The 16,285-nt window shown below is 38.7% G+C and overlaps 1 protein-coding gene across 7 annotated transcripts; it reads left to right on the top strand.

Annotated features, from left to right (window-relative positions):
* Nucleotides 1-3,587: 3,587 nt before the first annotated feature.
* rab9a (RAB9A, member RAS oncogene family) lies at nt 3,588-16,285 on the top strand. Of its 7 annotated transcripts, XM_069889958.1 has the most exons (5): nt 3,588-3,670; nt 8,934-9,083; nt 11,866-11,998; nt 12,678-12,704; nt 13,926-16,285. In XM_069889958.1, the coding sequence occupies exon 5, from the start codon at nt 13,964-13,966 to the stop codon at nt 14,567-14,569; it is 606 nt and encodes a 201-aa protein (XP_069746059.1). In that variant the 5' UTR covers nt 3,588-3,670; nt 8,934-9,083; nt 11,866-11,998; nt 12,678-12,704; nt 13,926-13,963; the 3' UTR covers nt 14,570-16,285. The 7 variants fall into 7 exon arrangements, with proteins under 7 accessions (XP_069746059.1, XP_069746054.1, XP_069746055.1 ...); XM_069889953.1 differs by lacking the exon at nt 11,866-11,998; XM_069889954.1 differs by lacking the exon at nt 11,866-11,998 and having other exon boundaries at nt 3,589-3,670; nt 8,937-9,083.

Raw genomic sequence — 16,285 nt, 5'->3', positions numbered from 1 at the left:
GATGTCCTGCGCTGGGGGAAGGGTCAGCTGGGAGAGGAGCTGTCAGGTGCTTGCCAGCTGACTGTCATCCCAAATGCAGCCGCTTTTAGGTGGCTGCATTCAGATGGCTGGGAAGGCCACTGTGCTGCAGCGATTAGCCCTCTCGGAGGAGGGTTACAAAGTTCACCTTGCAAGCACCTCCTGCACATTCAGGTGGCCTCCCAACAGCTGCATATTGCCAAAATATGCGGCTTTACAAGAGGGCAATTGGCCACCTGAAAGTTTCTATTCACTCCTACAAAATCATGTTCAGCTCTGCCCTGTCCTGATACTGCATGTATTGTATCGTTACTCAGCTGTGACTGGATAGATTGGATCTTCCACTCCCATATGAGAGATCAGTTTGAAAGATTGTGCTTTCCATTAATAATGAACAATCAACTTTATAGCTGAAATGTTGATCAACCAGAGTTTCTGAGGCAGCTTCAAGCTTATTATTTCTTCTTTCCAAAAAAAAACAGGACCACCTTAATAGACTTTTTAAAATAAGTTTGGTGCAAAAAAGGTAAAGGATATGAAAATAATAACATAAGAAATAGAAGCCGGATATCCTATTTGGTCCATAAAGCCTACTCTGCCATTCAACAAGATCATTGCTGATCTGGCTGAGGGCTCAGCTCCACTTAGCTGCCTTTTCCTCATACCCTGATTCCCCAGTCTTCAAAAATCTGTCAATGTGTCTTAAATACGTCAATTGCTTTCTGGGGCAGGTAATCCCACAGATTCACCACCCTCGGGGAGAATCTTGAGGCTCATTTGCCAGTGGAAACAACCTCCCTGCTTCTAGCTTGTCTATTCCTTCCATAATTTTAATTATCTTTATAAGATCCCCTTTATCCTTAACTCAAATGATAGTTCCAGTTTGCTCAATCTCTTCTCATAAACTAAGCCCCTAATTTCTGGAATCAACAGTGAACTTCTGCATTGCCTCCAAAGCCAGTGGATCCTTTCTCAAGTGAGAAGACCAAAACTGCACACAGTGGTCTGTATATTCTTTCTCAAGTAAATATTTGAATTTATATAGTTTCCTTCATGGCCACAGGACAATGAACCACTTTTCAAGTATAATCACTATTGTCACATGGTTGCTGATCTTTGCTCGGAATGAGTCAGAAACACAAATAGGTTAAAGACTTGATGATCTAATTTAGTAATGTTGATTCCGGAATAGATATTAGCAAGAATATTAGATACCAAGGACTGAGCCTTGTCCCTGGAAACCTATAGCACCGAGCCCGTCCTCAGCAACCTACAGGACCGAGCCTCCACTGAGAACTCTCACCCTGGCCCCAGCGGACTACAGGACCAAGCCTCCAAAACAGTCTCCACATTGGTCCTGAAAGCTTACAGAATCAAGCTCCGATGCGAACTCTGACCTGGCCAACAAGACCAAGCCTCTGTCGCAACTCTCACCTTGGCCCTGGCGGCCTACAGGACTAAGCCTCCCCAAAACGGTCTCCACATTGGTCCTGAAAGTCTACTGAATCGAGCTTCTGATGTAAACCCTAACCTGGCCCCCTTGGCCCACAGGACCATGTCTTAATTTCAAACTCTCTAGCACCTATCATCCTCATTCTCCCTCCTCTGATTTCCCCAACCTTCACCTCCTTCCTTTGAATCCTTCCTACCCTCCACCACCTGATCCACCCCATACTCCTCCCACCTCCATGCTCCACTCCACGCATTGACCCCCACCCTCCAATTCCTGCTTGGTCTTTACCATCTAATCACCTTTCAGAGACAGAACACTCTGTCCTCAGTAGAGGTCTCATCTTCGTCCTCCTTCACCCACACCTCAACAAGTTTCACATATGCTATGATGTCAAACTTCTTCTGTCAGCTCTGTCTCAGTGCCTACTTCCACAACTATGATTTTCTAACTGGATACTGTTCCAGCCTTCTGCCTGCTCTGAACCTTTCTACTTCCTCTTGCTGCTGAGACATCAACCTTCTTGAATTTACCATTCTCCTCATTCATTCCAATCTCACCCCCTCAGAACGTCATACCCTGCATTGTCTCTGAATGAATCCTAACCTCACCATCTAACCCACAGACAAGGGTAGCACTATTGTAGTCTGGTGCACTGACCTCTATCTCTACGGTAAAATAATTTTGGCTGTTAGATATATTACGAATTTATGTGTATCCGTTGTAAAAAATTGATGCGCTCAGGAAATGGGCCACATTCATCTTGCATAGTTTTCTGTTAAGGTTTGGCAGAATGTGACCTTATTTGAATATGGTTACTATCATCCAACCGTGGGAAAATTAAATTATTCCTCATGGTGCCTCAGTGATATTAAAAATAATACCACTATGTTAATCAATGTCACTGATTCATGCTATCTACAATATCTTGTTTTGTTCAGTGAATTGGTTAGAATAGAATAGTGAAATCTGAAATCTCAGAACACCTTGGTTGTATTTCTTGTCAGATTGTTTTGGTTAAGTCTCTGACTTTTGAGAAGCATCAGTGCATCTTAGTCAAGAAGTGGAAAAATGGGGCTGGTCTCTTGGTCATTATTCAGAAACTTACACTCCACCTGTCTTCATCCCATTTCCCCAAATCCCTCAGTGTCCACAAATCTCAGAGCATCCCAGTAATCTTCCAGGATTGAAAACCCCCAATACGCACAACCCTCAAGAATAAGGAATTTTCTCCTCATCTTCTAGCGTAGACTGCAGGGTGAGTGCCTAAGACTGTTGAAAAGTTGCAGACAACTCTGGTGGTAGCTCACTTTCATATGGTGGGCACAGACTACAGAGTATTTCTGAACTAAACCTACAGGTGTGAGAAATTCAATGCCCAAAAGACGGAAAGAGTTGTAGCTTCTGGTCATTAATGGTGGAGGTAGGAGTTAACGACCTGCTTTCATTATATTCTTAACAGTTTTCTTGATGCCCGTCATCCCCAGAGGGAGCTGGGTGTCCATTTGTTCACGGGCTCTCTTGCAAAGGAGGAGTTCTGATGAAAGATCATGAATCTGGAACATCAGTGGGATTGTTTTTCTCCACAGTGGGTCGAGACACCTTTCAGGAGAGACTGAAGGGGTTGGGGCTGTTGTCCAAAGAAATGTTATGGAGGGATATAAATCTTAAATTTAGGCATACAGCACGGAAACAGGCCCTTCTGGCCAATGAGCCCATGCTGCCAAAATACCCCAATTAAACTACAACCTCCATACATTGTGAAGAGTTGTGGGGTGGGCAGCAGCGGCTTTAAGGCGCCAGCAATCGGGTCCAGACTGGGGTTCGAATCCCGCACTGTCTGTAAGGAGTTTGTACGTTTTCCCCGTGTCTGCGGGGGGTTCGCCCCACGGTTTAAAACCTACTGAGGGTGTAGGTCAATGGGGTGCACATTGGGCAGCACGGACTCGTGGGCTGGAATGGCCGGTTACCATCTATTTTACAAAAAGAAACCCACGCATTTCTTGCTCCCCGCCACCTGCGACATTTCGCTCCGGCTGCACGTGTCGGCGGCACGGCTCGGCTCACGTGACTCCCGGCCTCGGCGCGTGACCGTCAGCTGAGCGCTCGTCCCACCCGCGCCACGAACGTCATATCCCGTGCCCGGGTCGGCGCCTTGGCCGGGCGCAGTCCTCGCGGACGGCCGGTGGGAGCGCAGAGGTGGTAAGTGCAGCGGCAGGTTGCGGCAGAGGGCGAGCCCGACCCATCTCAAAGCGAACAGAATCAAGCGTGGCCAGTTCGTCGGGAGAGTGGCGGCAACGTGGTGAGGCCGCTGCCGGCAAGGCGGAGGGACTCGGCATCCCAAACTCTGCGGTCATATCGCCCGGGCGTCAGTTCAGGCGATGATCTGCAGTCAAATGGCCTGTGGGCGAACGGACCGGGTGGGGGGTGGGGTCGCAGCAACTCTTATCGTGGTGGTGTCGTTTCATTCCGCTCTGAACTGTCGAGCAACGTTGGCTCTTCTTTCCCCTGGATGCAACAAGCGCTGAAAGTGGAGTTGAAAGGCAGCTTAAGATGTCATGAATGTGCTCCATCTTTATGGGGAAATCGTCTAAACCTGGCAGTTGAAGTGCTTATAAAAGAAGTTAGGCTTCACTCCATCAACAATATCGCAAAGTTAGCGCATTGACTCGGTATCAACCGAAATGCGGCTGCTCAGATCACTTGTCATTCCATTCCTCGGCGTTATTGCACTTGGTGGTGGTGTGGCTCTCTTCAGAGAGCGGCTGAGAGTTGGCCATTTAACTGTAAATCTGCAGCTACTCTTGCACCAGATTTGGAAAAAAGGGGAACGTTTCCTCCTGGAAGAACCAGATGGGGTTGCAATCCAATAGTAGGAACTGTTGAGCTTGATGGCTGGAATTGTTAGTGAAGGAGCATGTAGTGTTTCTTTTTTTTTTAAAAAAAGTGGAAGTTGGGGTGGAAGGAAAAATAGTAGTCATGACTGCAAGCAGACACACAATAAGGATTGCTCAATTCAATCCAAAGGTGAATATTTGATAGATTGTTGAGGCTGGTGCAGTGGCAGCAAACTTCTGAAAGGGTTGAGAAGTGTTTAAAAGGTTATTGGAGAAGTAAGATTTGTTGACTAGGATGATCTGTGGTATTGATGGTTTCAGCTGTCAGATGCTTATAACCACAAGTTCCTCTTAGAGACAAGATGTCAATGGAATGCGTTGCAGGCTTGAAACATCAAATCTTTAGCTCTGGATTCTTTAATTAGTCAAAATATCTTGGTTTGAGAGCATCCATGGGTAGAAATGTCAACATTTTGTGTTTGGACCCTTTAAAACAAAAAGTAGCAAATTAACAAAAGAACTTCATTTAGGATGAATAGGAAAATTAAGGTATCTAAAATTGGAGAACCAGAGTTATTTGAAAAAAGGATAAAGAATATTGTTCTGTCCCAAGCTGATGGCAAGCTATTACAAGGTCAAGAGTTAAAACAACAGGTTAGGAGAGGAGTTGTATTTCAAGTGGTTTAAGAGATCTGGGGATAGTAAGATTGTGGAGGAATTCAACATGTTAGAGAGGGCTAAGGACAATAATTCTGCAGTCACTGGCACAACCATCCCTTGTCGCCTTGATGGCACTGCAATTATTTTTAAAATTTGTCTTTACTCTTCAGACATCCCCAATTATTTCATTGCATTCACCATTCCTGTAAAATGCTATTCCTGCCACCCCTTGTCCTCCCATCTCAAATATAAAATCTTGGACATTATTAGCAACTCCATGACTGGACTGATTTCAATCTTAATCATGGCTTCCTTTTTCTCCTGACTTCATTGTACTCCATCCCTTCTCTATCAATTTGTCTACAGAAATCTGAGATTTCCTATATCCTAGATGTATGTTTCTTTTACTAATATTCTTTAAGCCCTCCTTGATTTGTTAATTTGTTCAAGTTGCTATTTTTAAAATACTATGCAATACTCAGTTAAGATGCTCTTCTGAATAAAGTTTTTAAATGACTACAAATATTCGGTTGAGGCTAATTTTAAATCCAATAGATCAATATATGTGATATCAATCCACTATGAACAAATTGTAAATCCAGAATATTTGACTGTAGAATTTGAGGGAAAAGTGTTCAATTTAGACTAAACAAAATTTCTAATTTGCAAATATCTTTGAAAAAATCTATTAGAAAACTTGAATTAATAAACAATTGTTCAAAAGAAACAGTTATTTTGAATAAATAAATTATTGACATTTTTAATACCAAATCTGTACCATTCCTCAAAGCCTTCATCTAATAATGAAGGTGGAAAAAATGGTTATCTAAATAGAATTAGCCAGAGAAAAATTATAAACAAAAATAAGATTTTGGTGTTTAAGATTACCCTCAATGGCTAAGATTAAAAATGATTGGGAATGTGATCTTAATATAACTTACGAGGATTGGTATTCCACTCTTAGTTTGATCAATGAATCTTCATTTTGTGCAAGGCACTGTTTATTACAATTTAAGTTAATAGATATATCTAAATTTAAATTATCCCATTTCTATGGGGTGTTGATCCATTTTGTGAAAAGTGTGTAAAATTTTTGAAGCCTCACTTTGTATGTTTTGGGAATGTCTTGGTTATTGGCAGAATACTTTAAATTCTTTGTCAATGATTTTTAAGATTAAATTAGATTTTTGCCCTGTAACTGCAGAGTTTGGTTTTTCACGTGAACCAGTATATTTGCATCTCAAGAGAAAGTTTTGGCCTTTAGCATGATGACAGTAGGACAGGCATTTTTAATGAAATGGAAGGATGAATTCCCACCGACTTGTGCACAGTGGCTCCATGATGTAATGTCATATTCAAGCTTAGATAAAATTGGGTATAATATTAAATACAAATATTCCGTTGCGGTACACAATTCGCTAAACCTAGTTTACCTAAAAATATTCCATGCTGAATTATGAATTGGTGTATGCTGTGCAGATCTAACCGATTCTGCTTGTCTCAGTTCTGACATTTTAATGAGTGGTTCATTAAAAAATATATGTACAAGCTCAGCTTTTGTCAGATGGAGAGGATGGAGAAACAGCTGATGAGAACAGGGAACAAAAGATCTTGTCATAGGAATAAGTTTTCTGTTGCATATTGCCCACTAATTTTAGAACATATTTCTTACTGGGATGTTACGAAAAGTCACATGAATTAAATCATTTTGGATGGAAAGAAATAGAATTTAAATGTTTCTGTTAAGAAAGTCTTTGATAATAGCTATTCTCTACAATAGTAATCAGTTTTCAAACCTCCTAAAGTCCACAATCATCTCCTTTGTCTTGTCTACATTGAGACTAGGGTGGTTGTTCTTGAGAAATTTGACAAGCCTCACAACCTCCTTTAGAAGCTGACTAATCATTGTTGCTGATGGGGCTGTCTACTGTTATATCATCTACAAACTTGATTTGGGTTGAACTGAATCTGGCAGTGTATTTGAATTGATAATGGACTGAGCATATATCCTTGAGGTGCACTGGACTCACTGTATTGGGATTTGAGATTTTTCCGGTGAATCTGGAATCACTGTAGTCTTTCTGACAAGTTCAAGATCCAATTGCAGAGTGGGGATTGGAGTCCCAATGAGGGCAGTTTATTTATCACCCTCTGAGCCATGATTTTGTTGATTGCCGAACTGAATTCAGTGAATAGCAACCTGGCATTTTGAAGCATTATGGTCTACTTGATGCATTCCAGCCAATGTTGCAATAAACTGGATAAAAACAACTATGGCTGGAGCATGTGCTTCAGTTCATGTTTGTCTTCTACTTTCACCCAGATCTTTGAAAAATAGTAATGGCTATTCCACTTGACCATTTGGTGCAATTCACTGCAATTAAAGTATTCCATTCCAGAATTGTATGCATTTGTGCAATATGTTGATAGGTACAACAAGGCCTCTTTAAAAAGTTGATCTAATCGATTTTGCCATTGTAAGTATAAGAATTTCATTTGTAATGACAAAATGGATGCTAAGGTTATGGCAGAACCTTGCTTTGGCATTTTAATACTGGTGGATTTATGATTGTGTTTAGTTATCTGCAAAATGTTTCGTTTTAAAAACACTGAAAATTTGTTTCACCTGGTCTGTATGCAAACTCTATGGGCCTTTTACATACATTTAAGACCTAATAGAATGAATGGAAAAAATCTATTTTCCCTCTCTGTTCAAACTCTCAACTATAATTCCACATAAGGAATTGTGCGTGATTGGCCAAAGTGTACAGTTAACTTGAAAATGAATGATTCATAACCTCATATGTTGAAATTGCCTGTGAATGTTCTGGAAAAGCAGAAGGTAATTGGAGATGGAGTTAATTCTGGTATTTAAAATCATCCACTTAGAATCACTCAAATCATAAAATTTTATTCAATTTTTCTAATGTCCAACTCCCCCACCCCCTTGTCCTTGCTGCTTTTGACACTCCATTGGAGTTGATCACAAATCTTTTCATCTATTTTGACCAACAGTTTGATATCAGCAAGTTACCATCATGAGGTATTTCATTTTCCTTTTTTTGAAAAGGTATGGACCATAATCCTGAGCATTCTGATCAATATTTCTCCCTTGCCCTATTCAAAGAAAAGTCTGAATGTGAACTCCTTAGCCAAGATCTCAATTGTCCACAAGATTTACTGTGATTCACAAGAAATGAGTTTTGTGTAGTATTCAGAATTGGGAGAAGAGCAGTTAACTTGCACTCACTCTACTTTGTTTTATAAATTTTATAAGAACTTGGTTAGGAATTGTATTTTCTGAAATCTATGTTTCTTCCATGTAATATTGGCCTTTAAGTATACTGAAAGCAGATAAGGTACTAATAAAGTGAGATCAATACATCTATTTGCTCTATCACCCTCTAGCTTCTAAGGATCATAATGGCCTAATTCCAGTCTTCTAGTACACAACAGAATTTCTATCATGATAGATAGCAGTGCCTCGCAATCTCTAAAATATTTGGATAATATCTATCTGGTTTCATTTGGTTTCAACTTCCATTACTCTAATTCTGTACAATTTTGCTGATTTTTTTTTTTGGAATATTTTCCAGTATGTACTTGTATTAAAAAAAAATTAAGTATAATTTGGTATGTTTCTAATTATTCTCTTCAGTGAGATTTTTAACCTGTAATTTCCTGTTTCTTGCCACTTGTGATGTACCCCTTTCTGTTGTATTATGGTAATTCCAATGCATTCATTTTGGTGAACATTTTCCTTTTAGAGTAAAATTGATTCCCATTCATAGTGTCTTGTATTTTAATCTGAACTTCATTTGATCTTAACCCTAAATGCTAATCATTTCACCATTTGAAAGTTTCTATTTGTTTGTCATACTTGTCTTTTTTTCAAAATATTGAACACCCTCGGACAATCCAACATACTTAAAGATGTATGACACTCATGTACTGCTCTTCCCCCTCAGTAGCTTTCTCAGCTAGTCTTGTGGAACAAGAAGGAATGGAAAAGGCATAATCCACTCAACAGTGGTAGCTATTTACATAAAACCTCATGGAACAGAGCAGAAAGACAGTACACCTGGAGCAACAATAGGAAAAAAGCTTTCAATCTTAAGGTATGCCTCCTTTGGAATAGCGAACATTCCCCTAAAATAGTTGGAAATCACCAAGCAACTCAAACCTTTGCAGAATTATTAGTATTTTTCTTGTTGGGGTTTGTGTTGTCCAATGTAACTTAACCTTTCATAATACAGTTTGGTGCAGCAGCTGATTTTTTTTAAAATTTTTTATTTTTCACACCATAAATCACATTAGCCATGATATACACTATTTCTTTTTCACACATATACAGTGACTTTTTCTTCCCCCCCCCCTCCTCCCAAGCCACCCCCCCACCCCCCCTCTCATCCATTTTAGGTATACAATCTAGGTTGCATTAAGCCAGTCAGACAATGTTGTCATTCAACAAAAATACACCAGAAATTCTACTGAGTCCATTCTTTTCTTTCCTTCTCCTTCCATCAACTTAGGTAATGTTTGTCCCCGGTAGGTTTTCGCTATTGTATTTAATGTAAGGCTCCTATACTTGTTTGAATATTTCAATATTATTTCTTAACCTATATGTTATTTTTTCTAATGGAATACATTTATTCATTTAAATTTAGTAGTTTCTTCCTTTTAATTTGGTTATGTATTCCATTAATATTTAAAGTCATATAGTTCAGCGTAGCCCTTTTATATTTTGTTTATCTTCTCTTTCTGTTTTTCCATCATTACCTTTCCTCCTTTTCCATTTCTGTTTTCTTATTTTCAACTCTTTATAAGACAACATTCCTACAACATCCAACATTTTCCTTATTCTCCTATTTCTATCTTATTTATCCCCAATCTCCCCTTCCCCTCCTGAGTTGTCCTTTATCCCTTGTCGGACAACCACATCTCCCCTCTCCATTTGGATTTGCGAATCTACTCGCAAGCGTCAACTGATTTTGCAGTGACCGCTATTTCCCCCCACCCCGCCCCCCCCAGAAAAGATTTCACTTTTCATATGTCACAAAGGTCACTCTTTTAATTCCCTCCTTATTCTCTCTATTCCATTACCTTCCCTTATTAATTCTTGTCTATACTATCTATATTTTCCTATTCACTCTTATACCTCTTTACCCGCATACATATCAATCGTGATCATTTTTACTCTCATTACCCGTCTTCATCCCTCAGTCTATTTTTGTCTTTACCCACATACATATCAATCGTGATCATTTTAACTCTCATTACCCGTCTTCCTCCCTCAGTCTATTTTTGTAATTGTTCTGCAAATTTTCGTGCTTCTTCTGGATCCGAGAATAGTCTGTTTTGTTGTCCTGGAATAAATATTTTCAATACCACTGGATGCTTTAGTATAAATTTATACCCTTTCTTCCATAAAATCGCCTTTGCTGTATTGAATTCTTTTCTCTTCTTTAGGAGTTCAAAACTTATATCTGGATAAATGAAGATTTTTTGCCCTTTATACTCCAGTGGTTTGTTGCCCTCTCTTACTTTTTCCATTGTCTTCTCCAGTACCTTTTCTCTTGTAGTATATCTTAGGAATTTTACTACAATAGATCTTGGTTTTTGTTGTGGTTGTGGTTTAGAGGCCAATACTCTATGTGCCCTTTCTATTTCCATTTCTTGCTGTAGTTCTGGACATCCTAGGGTCTTAGGGATCCACTCTTTTATAAACTCCCTCATATTCTTGCCTTCTTCATCTTCCTTAAGGCCCACTATCTTTATGTTATTTCTTCTGTTATAATTTTCCATTGTATCTATTTTTTGGGCTAGTAGTTCTTGTGTCTCTTTAGTTTTTTTATTAGATTCCTCCAATTTCTTTTTTAAGTCTTCTACCTCCATTTCTGCTGCTACTGCCCGCTCTTCCATCTTGTCCATTTTCTTTCCCATTTCTGTTAAGGTCATCTCTATTTTATTCATTTTCTCTTCTGTGTTGTTTATTCTTTTTCTTAAATCCTTAAATTCCTGTGTTTGCCATTCTTTAAATGATTCCATGTACCCTTTCCTTCTCTTCTTTCTTGTTTCTATTGTCTTCTGTGGTCTCTTCTTGCTGCAGGTGTTCTGCAGCTGTCGTTGCCGGCTGTGGAGATCGACTCCCCAGCTGGTCCCCCCTCCCGTCGGTGTGTTTTTTTTCATTCGCATCGCGCATGCGCGGTTGCGCACTTTTACTCGGCTCAGCGAGCCATTTTTGTAGTCCATTATTTACCGACCTGAGGGAGCGGGTTTCTCTCTCCGCAGCGGGCCTCTTCGGACAGGTAAGGCCTTCACCTTTTTCCTCCTTTGTCTTCTCTTCCTCTCTTCTTACCGTTGCTTTCGATTTTTCTTTTTTTGTCGCCATCTTCTTTCCACCTTTATACTCACTTTTCTGTAACTTTTATTTCTGTGCCTTTGTGTTTTCCTTTGTTTTTCCCGACTTTTCTGGAGAGGGCTGGAGTTCACCGTCCGGCCACTACTCCATCACGTGACTCCTCTCGGTGCAGCAGCTGATTGAAGGTGACTTGAGTTGGTAATTCCATCTAGATGCATCAGTGTTCAAGGTCATAATCCATATTATGTAAATGCATTACATTAATAGTTATTGTTTATTGAATTGGTTGGGAAACAGTAAGTTGGTATTAAATTGTTCTGAAATTAATTTTAGAGGGGTTAGGTTTGGAATTAGATTGTGAGTGGGGAAAATAACTTGTATTTTTGTGGTTCAGACATCTAATCCTTTGTGTATTGGTATTGCACATTTAAAATTAGGCCACTGTTACAAACAAGGAAAACAGCAAATATTTCACTGAAGCATTAATTCTTTCTAGTAAAATTGCATGCACTGAATGTCCATTTGACTCCTTGTTGCAGTTTTTATCAGGATATTTGCTTGAACATGTTTTTGAGGCACAGGACCCTTAATGAAATTTCAAGAAGAAAACTTTCACATCGGGATAGCAATACTTTAAGTGATTCAGGATGAGAAACTGTTCCTCATTTCCTTGTAAGCGTAAGAATTCATCCTATATTCTTATTGACTATTAATTGAACCATAGCTAATACTGTTTCGTTTGCTGGGGTGGAAGTAGTGAGTTTAGAAACCTTGACTCTTGATGCTGATTGGGTCTCTAAGGATTTCAAAACTTTAACATTACGCTAAGCAAATTTAATTTTTATTGTGAACTGCCACTCTATAGATATAGATAGAGATAGTTATAGATAGTTACAGTGCATCTTTGAAACAACACGGGTGTCATGGGGACAACTTCAACTCCTGCAATACAAGTTTTTTTTTAAAAAAAAAAGCATGATTTAATTTTGTATTTTTTATATGGGCAGTTTGAATAGATTCCCAAGTCCATCTCCATCACCTCCATTTTTTTCTCCATATCCCATATCCACAATATGTTGATATAGAGCATCCCCAGCAGAGAATTGTTTTATTATCCAAAATCTTTTTCCCCTCACAAGGGATCTGAAGAGGCTTTTTACATTTTCTCTAGGAATATTACTGCCTCCTGTCACCCTGAGTAATAAAAGCGCAACATATTGGAGGACTGGCAATTCCTGCAGTGTATGCGGAATGTAATGCACGATCTGTTGAGATGGCACTGTGGATTCTTAATGATTTGGATCTTGTAAACTGTGATTTAATCTGCTCTTCTCACTTTTTTTAACCACAGAATCTAATGATGCATTAATCTGAACAGGTAAGAAAACATTGACTTGTTATTTTCAAATTCTGTGAAATTTCTATCAAAGTATACATGAAAATGTGAAGGTTGAAAATATACACTAAATTGTAAGAGCATTTTAATCATTTAAGGAATTGTGTACAAGAAGAGTGAAAGTTTAGGTGTGAATTAACTTTTTGGAAGTTGTTTGTAAATTTGCAAAGCCTAATTTAAATAGCTCTAGTCTGCAATGTGTTACTTTTGATTTTTGGTAAAGGTTTTATTGCAATTGTTCAACTGATTCTTGTACCTAAAAGATGAAACCTCCATGAAATGTTAATTCAAAACACGAATTGGTATTGGTAATATCTAGTGACTGAAATGCTGGGCACAGCCTTTCCAAAGCAAGCTTTCTAGGCTAAGGGCAGTTGACTGGAAGAATGGGTTTATTTATGCTATTTCTCCCTCCCCTCTTTATTGGTCCTTTATGCACATCCAGTTCCCTCTCCAACCTACACCCCTTGCCACATTCCTTTGCTTCCCTCGCTTCTTGTCCCTTTCCCTCTCTTGCCTTGGCACCCCTCTGGTCTTTGCTTCATCTGCAACTCCATTGAAAATGCATGATGCATCGAGGTCATGTAGTCTTATGAGCCATTTACATCATAGTGAACATTTGTAAATGGATTGTTTTTAAATTGACAGAAACCATGTATCAAGATGTATTGAAACTATTACTCTTCACTCAGTTGTAACCTGTACTTTGATCATTTGGACTCCGTATCTGTACAACTCAGATTCTGTTTTTTTGAGCACAAGATGAAACAAACTATCCACAACAAATCCATTATGGAGTTTTGCTTTTGCTGATCTTTATCATTGACTTATTCACATAAAGTACTGTTTTAAAAATGTTTCCTGCACAAAAACAGTAACATGCTGTTTAAGTAGAGGGATTTAACAATCTCTTCATACCCCTATGCCAAATGATGTAATGACTGAATGGAGAGTTTTTCTCATCTGTTTTTAATCTTGACTGTATAGAGACTAACAACTTTGTGTGGAGTAATTAGAGATTTCCCTATGCACCCTTTGAACAAGTCCTATTTCTCTGTCCAACCACCTCTCACTTGAGGATTTTCCTCTTTTTGCTATTCCTCAGACTTCAAAGGCTTGTGATGCATTTTGATTGTTGCTGGTTATTTCCAGTCTTTGCACGTAATCCAGGAAATGGGTAACCAATTATTATGTTTTTAACAGGTGGTTTTGATATCATCACTTGTCCATTTGAGGTTGCCATGGCTGGAAAATCAACCCTACTAAAGGTTATCCTGCTGGGAGATGGTGGAGTTGGAAAAAGTTCACTCATGAATAGATATGTCACCAATAAGTTTGATATACATCTGTTTCATACAATAGGGGTGGAGTTTTTGAACAAAGATTTGGAAGTGGATGGACATTTTGTGACAATGCAGATATGGGACACTGCTGGTCAAGAGAGGTTTAGGAGCCTTCGGACACCATTCTATCGAGGCTCTGATTGTTGCCTCCTTACTTTTAGCGTGGATGATTACCAGAGCTTCCAAAATTTGAGCAATTGGAAAAAGGAATTTATCTATTATGCAGATGTAAAGGAGCCTGAGAGTTTCCCGTTTGTGGTTTTGGGTAATAAAATTGATGTCAGTGACAGGCAAGTTTCAACAGAAGAGGCACAGGCTTGGTGCAAAGATAATGGCAACAATCCTTACTTTGAAACAAGTGCAAAAGATGCCACCAATGTTGCAGTGGCCTTTGAAGAGGCAGTTCGTCGAGTTCTTGCCACCGATGATAGATCTGACAGTTTTATGCAAACGGACATGGTGAATTTAAATAGAAGGAAGAAACCAAGCTCTTCGTGCTGTTGACTGAGGGTTGGATGCAATGAAAACTTTCCACTGTGTGCCACTGATTGGTGTTGATTGGGAAATCAGCTTGGATTGTTTTAAGGAAACAAATGTCAGCCAGTTCAAGGAAATTCTGTTCCAGTTAAGAAAAGATGTGAACACATGCACGCGCACACAATGCTGATGCCCTGCGTTATCCACTGATAACTGACACATTTGTAGGTAAAATGATGGGGATTAGACAATGTTTTGAGTTCAAGATCAACCAAAAAATGGAAAGTTACTCAAATATTAAATAAAAAATAAAATTGATATTAACACTGTCTCTATCTAAAATGAAAACTGGAAGAAACTTCAAAGTATTGTAAAATAATTTTTTTGCCATTTCCTAAATTTATTTCAAGAGTTTTGATGCTTCTACTCTGACCCCAAATATTGTACTTTTTAAAAAAAACTGAAATGATAATGAAGTATTTACTGGTATTGGGAAGAAGCCTGAATATTTTCATTTCCTAATTTTGACTGTAACTGTAAGGTCTACTGACCTTGTTCTGCTGAAGGGTACTTTTTATGTGATACTGAAAATGTCATTTCTGTGGTAAAATTGGTTTGTAAAGACAAGGTACTATTTCTTTGAGATTGAGAAATGGTCATTGTTTTCTCAGTAATTCCAACAGATTTGAGGTGCAAGCAAATCAACAAAAACATTGAGGTTATAAAAAAAATAATGAAAAGATGTAGTGCATTTTGAATTGATTTGTCTAGACCTGGAATCTTAAATTCTTTACAATATAACTGGTCTTCAGTGCCATTCCATGAGGTGTTACTGCAATCATTTATTTCCCCCCCCCCCCCCTTGGTTAAATGTAATCTTTAAAATTAGTTACGGTTGTAATTGTTATTATGTTGGCCAATGGAGTGGTGTCACATTTATCAGATTACGTAAATGCTATCTATTAGATTGTCTTGGCATTTTTAATTGCAGCACTAATTTTTAAAACTTGCACATTGTGTTAAATGTCCTTACAAGACTTGGAATTTTTGAACAGGATGGAATTTTCAATCACGGGCTTAATTTTAGATTCCTGGTCTTTTTGCCACTTTTTGCTCCATTGTATGCCAAATCAGGTTGATTTTTATGCAAAACCACTTGATATTTATTTTCTCAGCATTTTCTTCCCCGGTCAAGGATAATGGTTCCAAATATGCTTTGCTTTTGTTCTTGCATAGTTGAGTGTGTGACCCCTGCTTAGTATTTCAAGTTTCTCCTTGTGTATAGCATTGATAGAAATCAGCATGTTAGGATCATTGAGGCAATTAATATTTCAGAATCTGGTGCAGTTGTAAGGTCTAACATGAACTATTTTCAGAAAGCCATTTGTTAAGCACAAAGACTGATTTATTCGAGTGCTTAATTTGGCAAAACAATGAATTCAGTTTGTGAAATGCAGAGAAAAATCCAAAAATATAACTACTTTAGCTTCTGCTTTGCTGCAATAAACATGTTTGTCTTAATTGTTGAATTTCCTTGTTTACCACAAAGATTTCTTATTTTGGCTGATGCAGTACTGCTGAATTATGCAGTTGAAAGTAGTTGGAAATTGTCTTGGCGTAGTTATACAGTATTTTAACAAATCATTGCATTCTATCTGCTGAAAGTTTAAACACTGTGTTCAACCTGTCACCATGCTTTCTGGTCCCTGCTTTTATTCACTATATAAAATTCTTAAATCACAA

The sequence above is a fragment of the Narcine bancroftii genome, chromosome 7 (assembly GCF_036971445.1).
Source record: "Narcine bancroftii isolate sNarBan1 chromosome 7, sNarBan1.hap1, whole genome shotgun sequence".
NCBI lineage: Eukaryota > Metazoa > Chordata > Chondrichthyes > Torpediniformes > Narcinidae > Narcine > Narcine bancroftii.
The sequence above is the reverse complement of the archived record's forward strand: the minus strand, read 5'-3'. Positions and strand labels throughout refer to the sequence as shown.

Bases quoted from the DNA above. Each gene is read 5' to 3' on its own strand.
- rab9a (XM_069889953.1), top strand. From the start codon at position 13,964: ATGGCTGGAAAATCAACCCTACTAAAGGTTATCCTGCTGGGAGATGGT.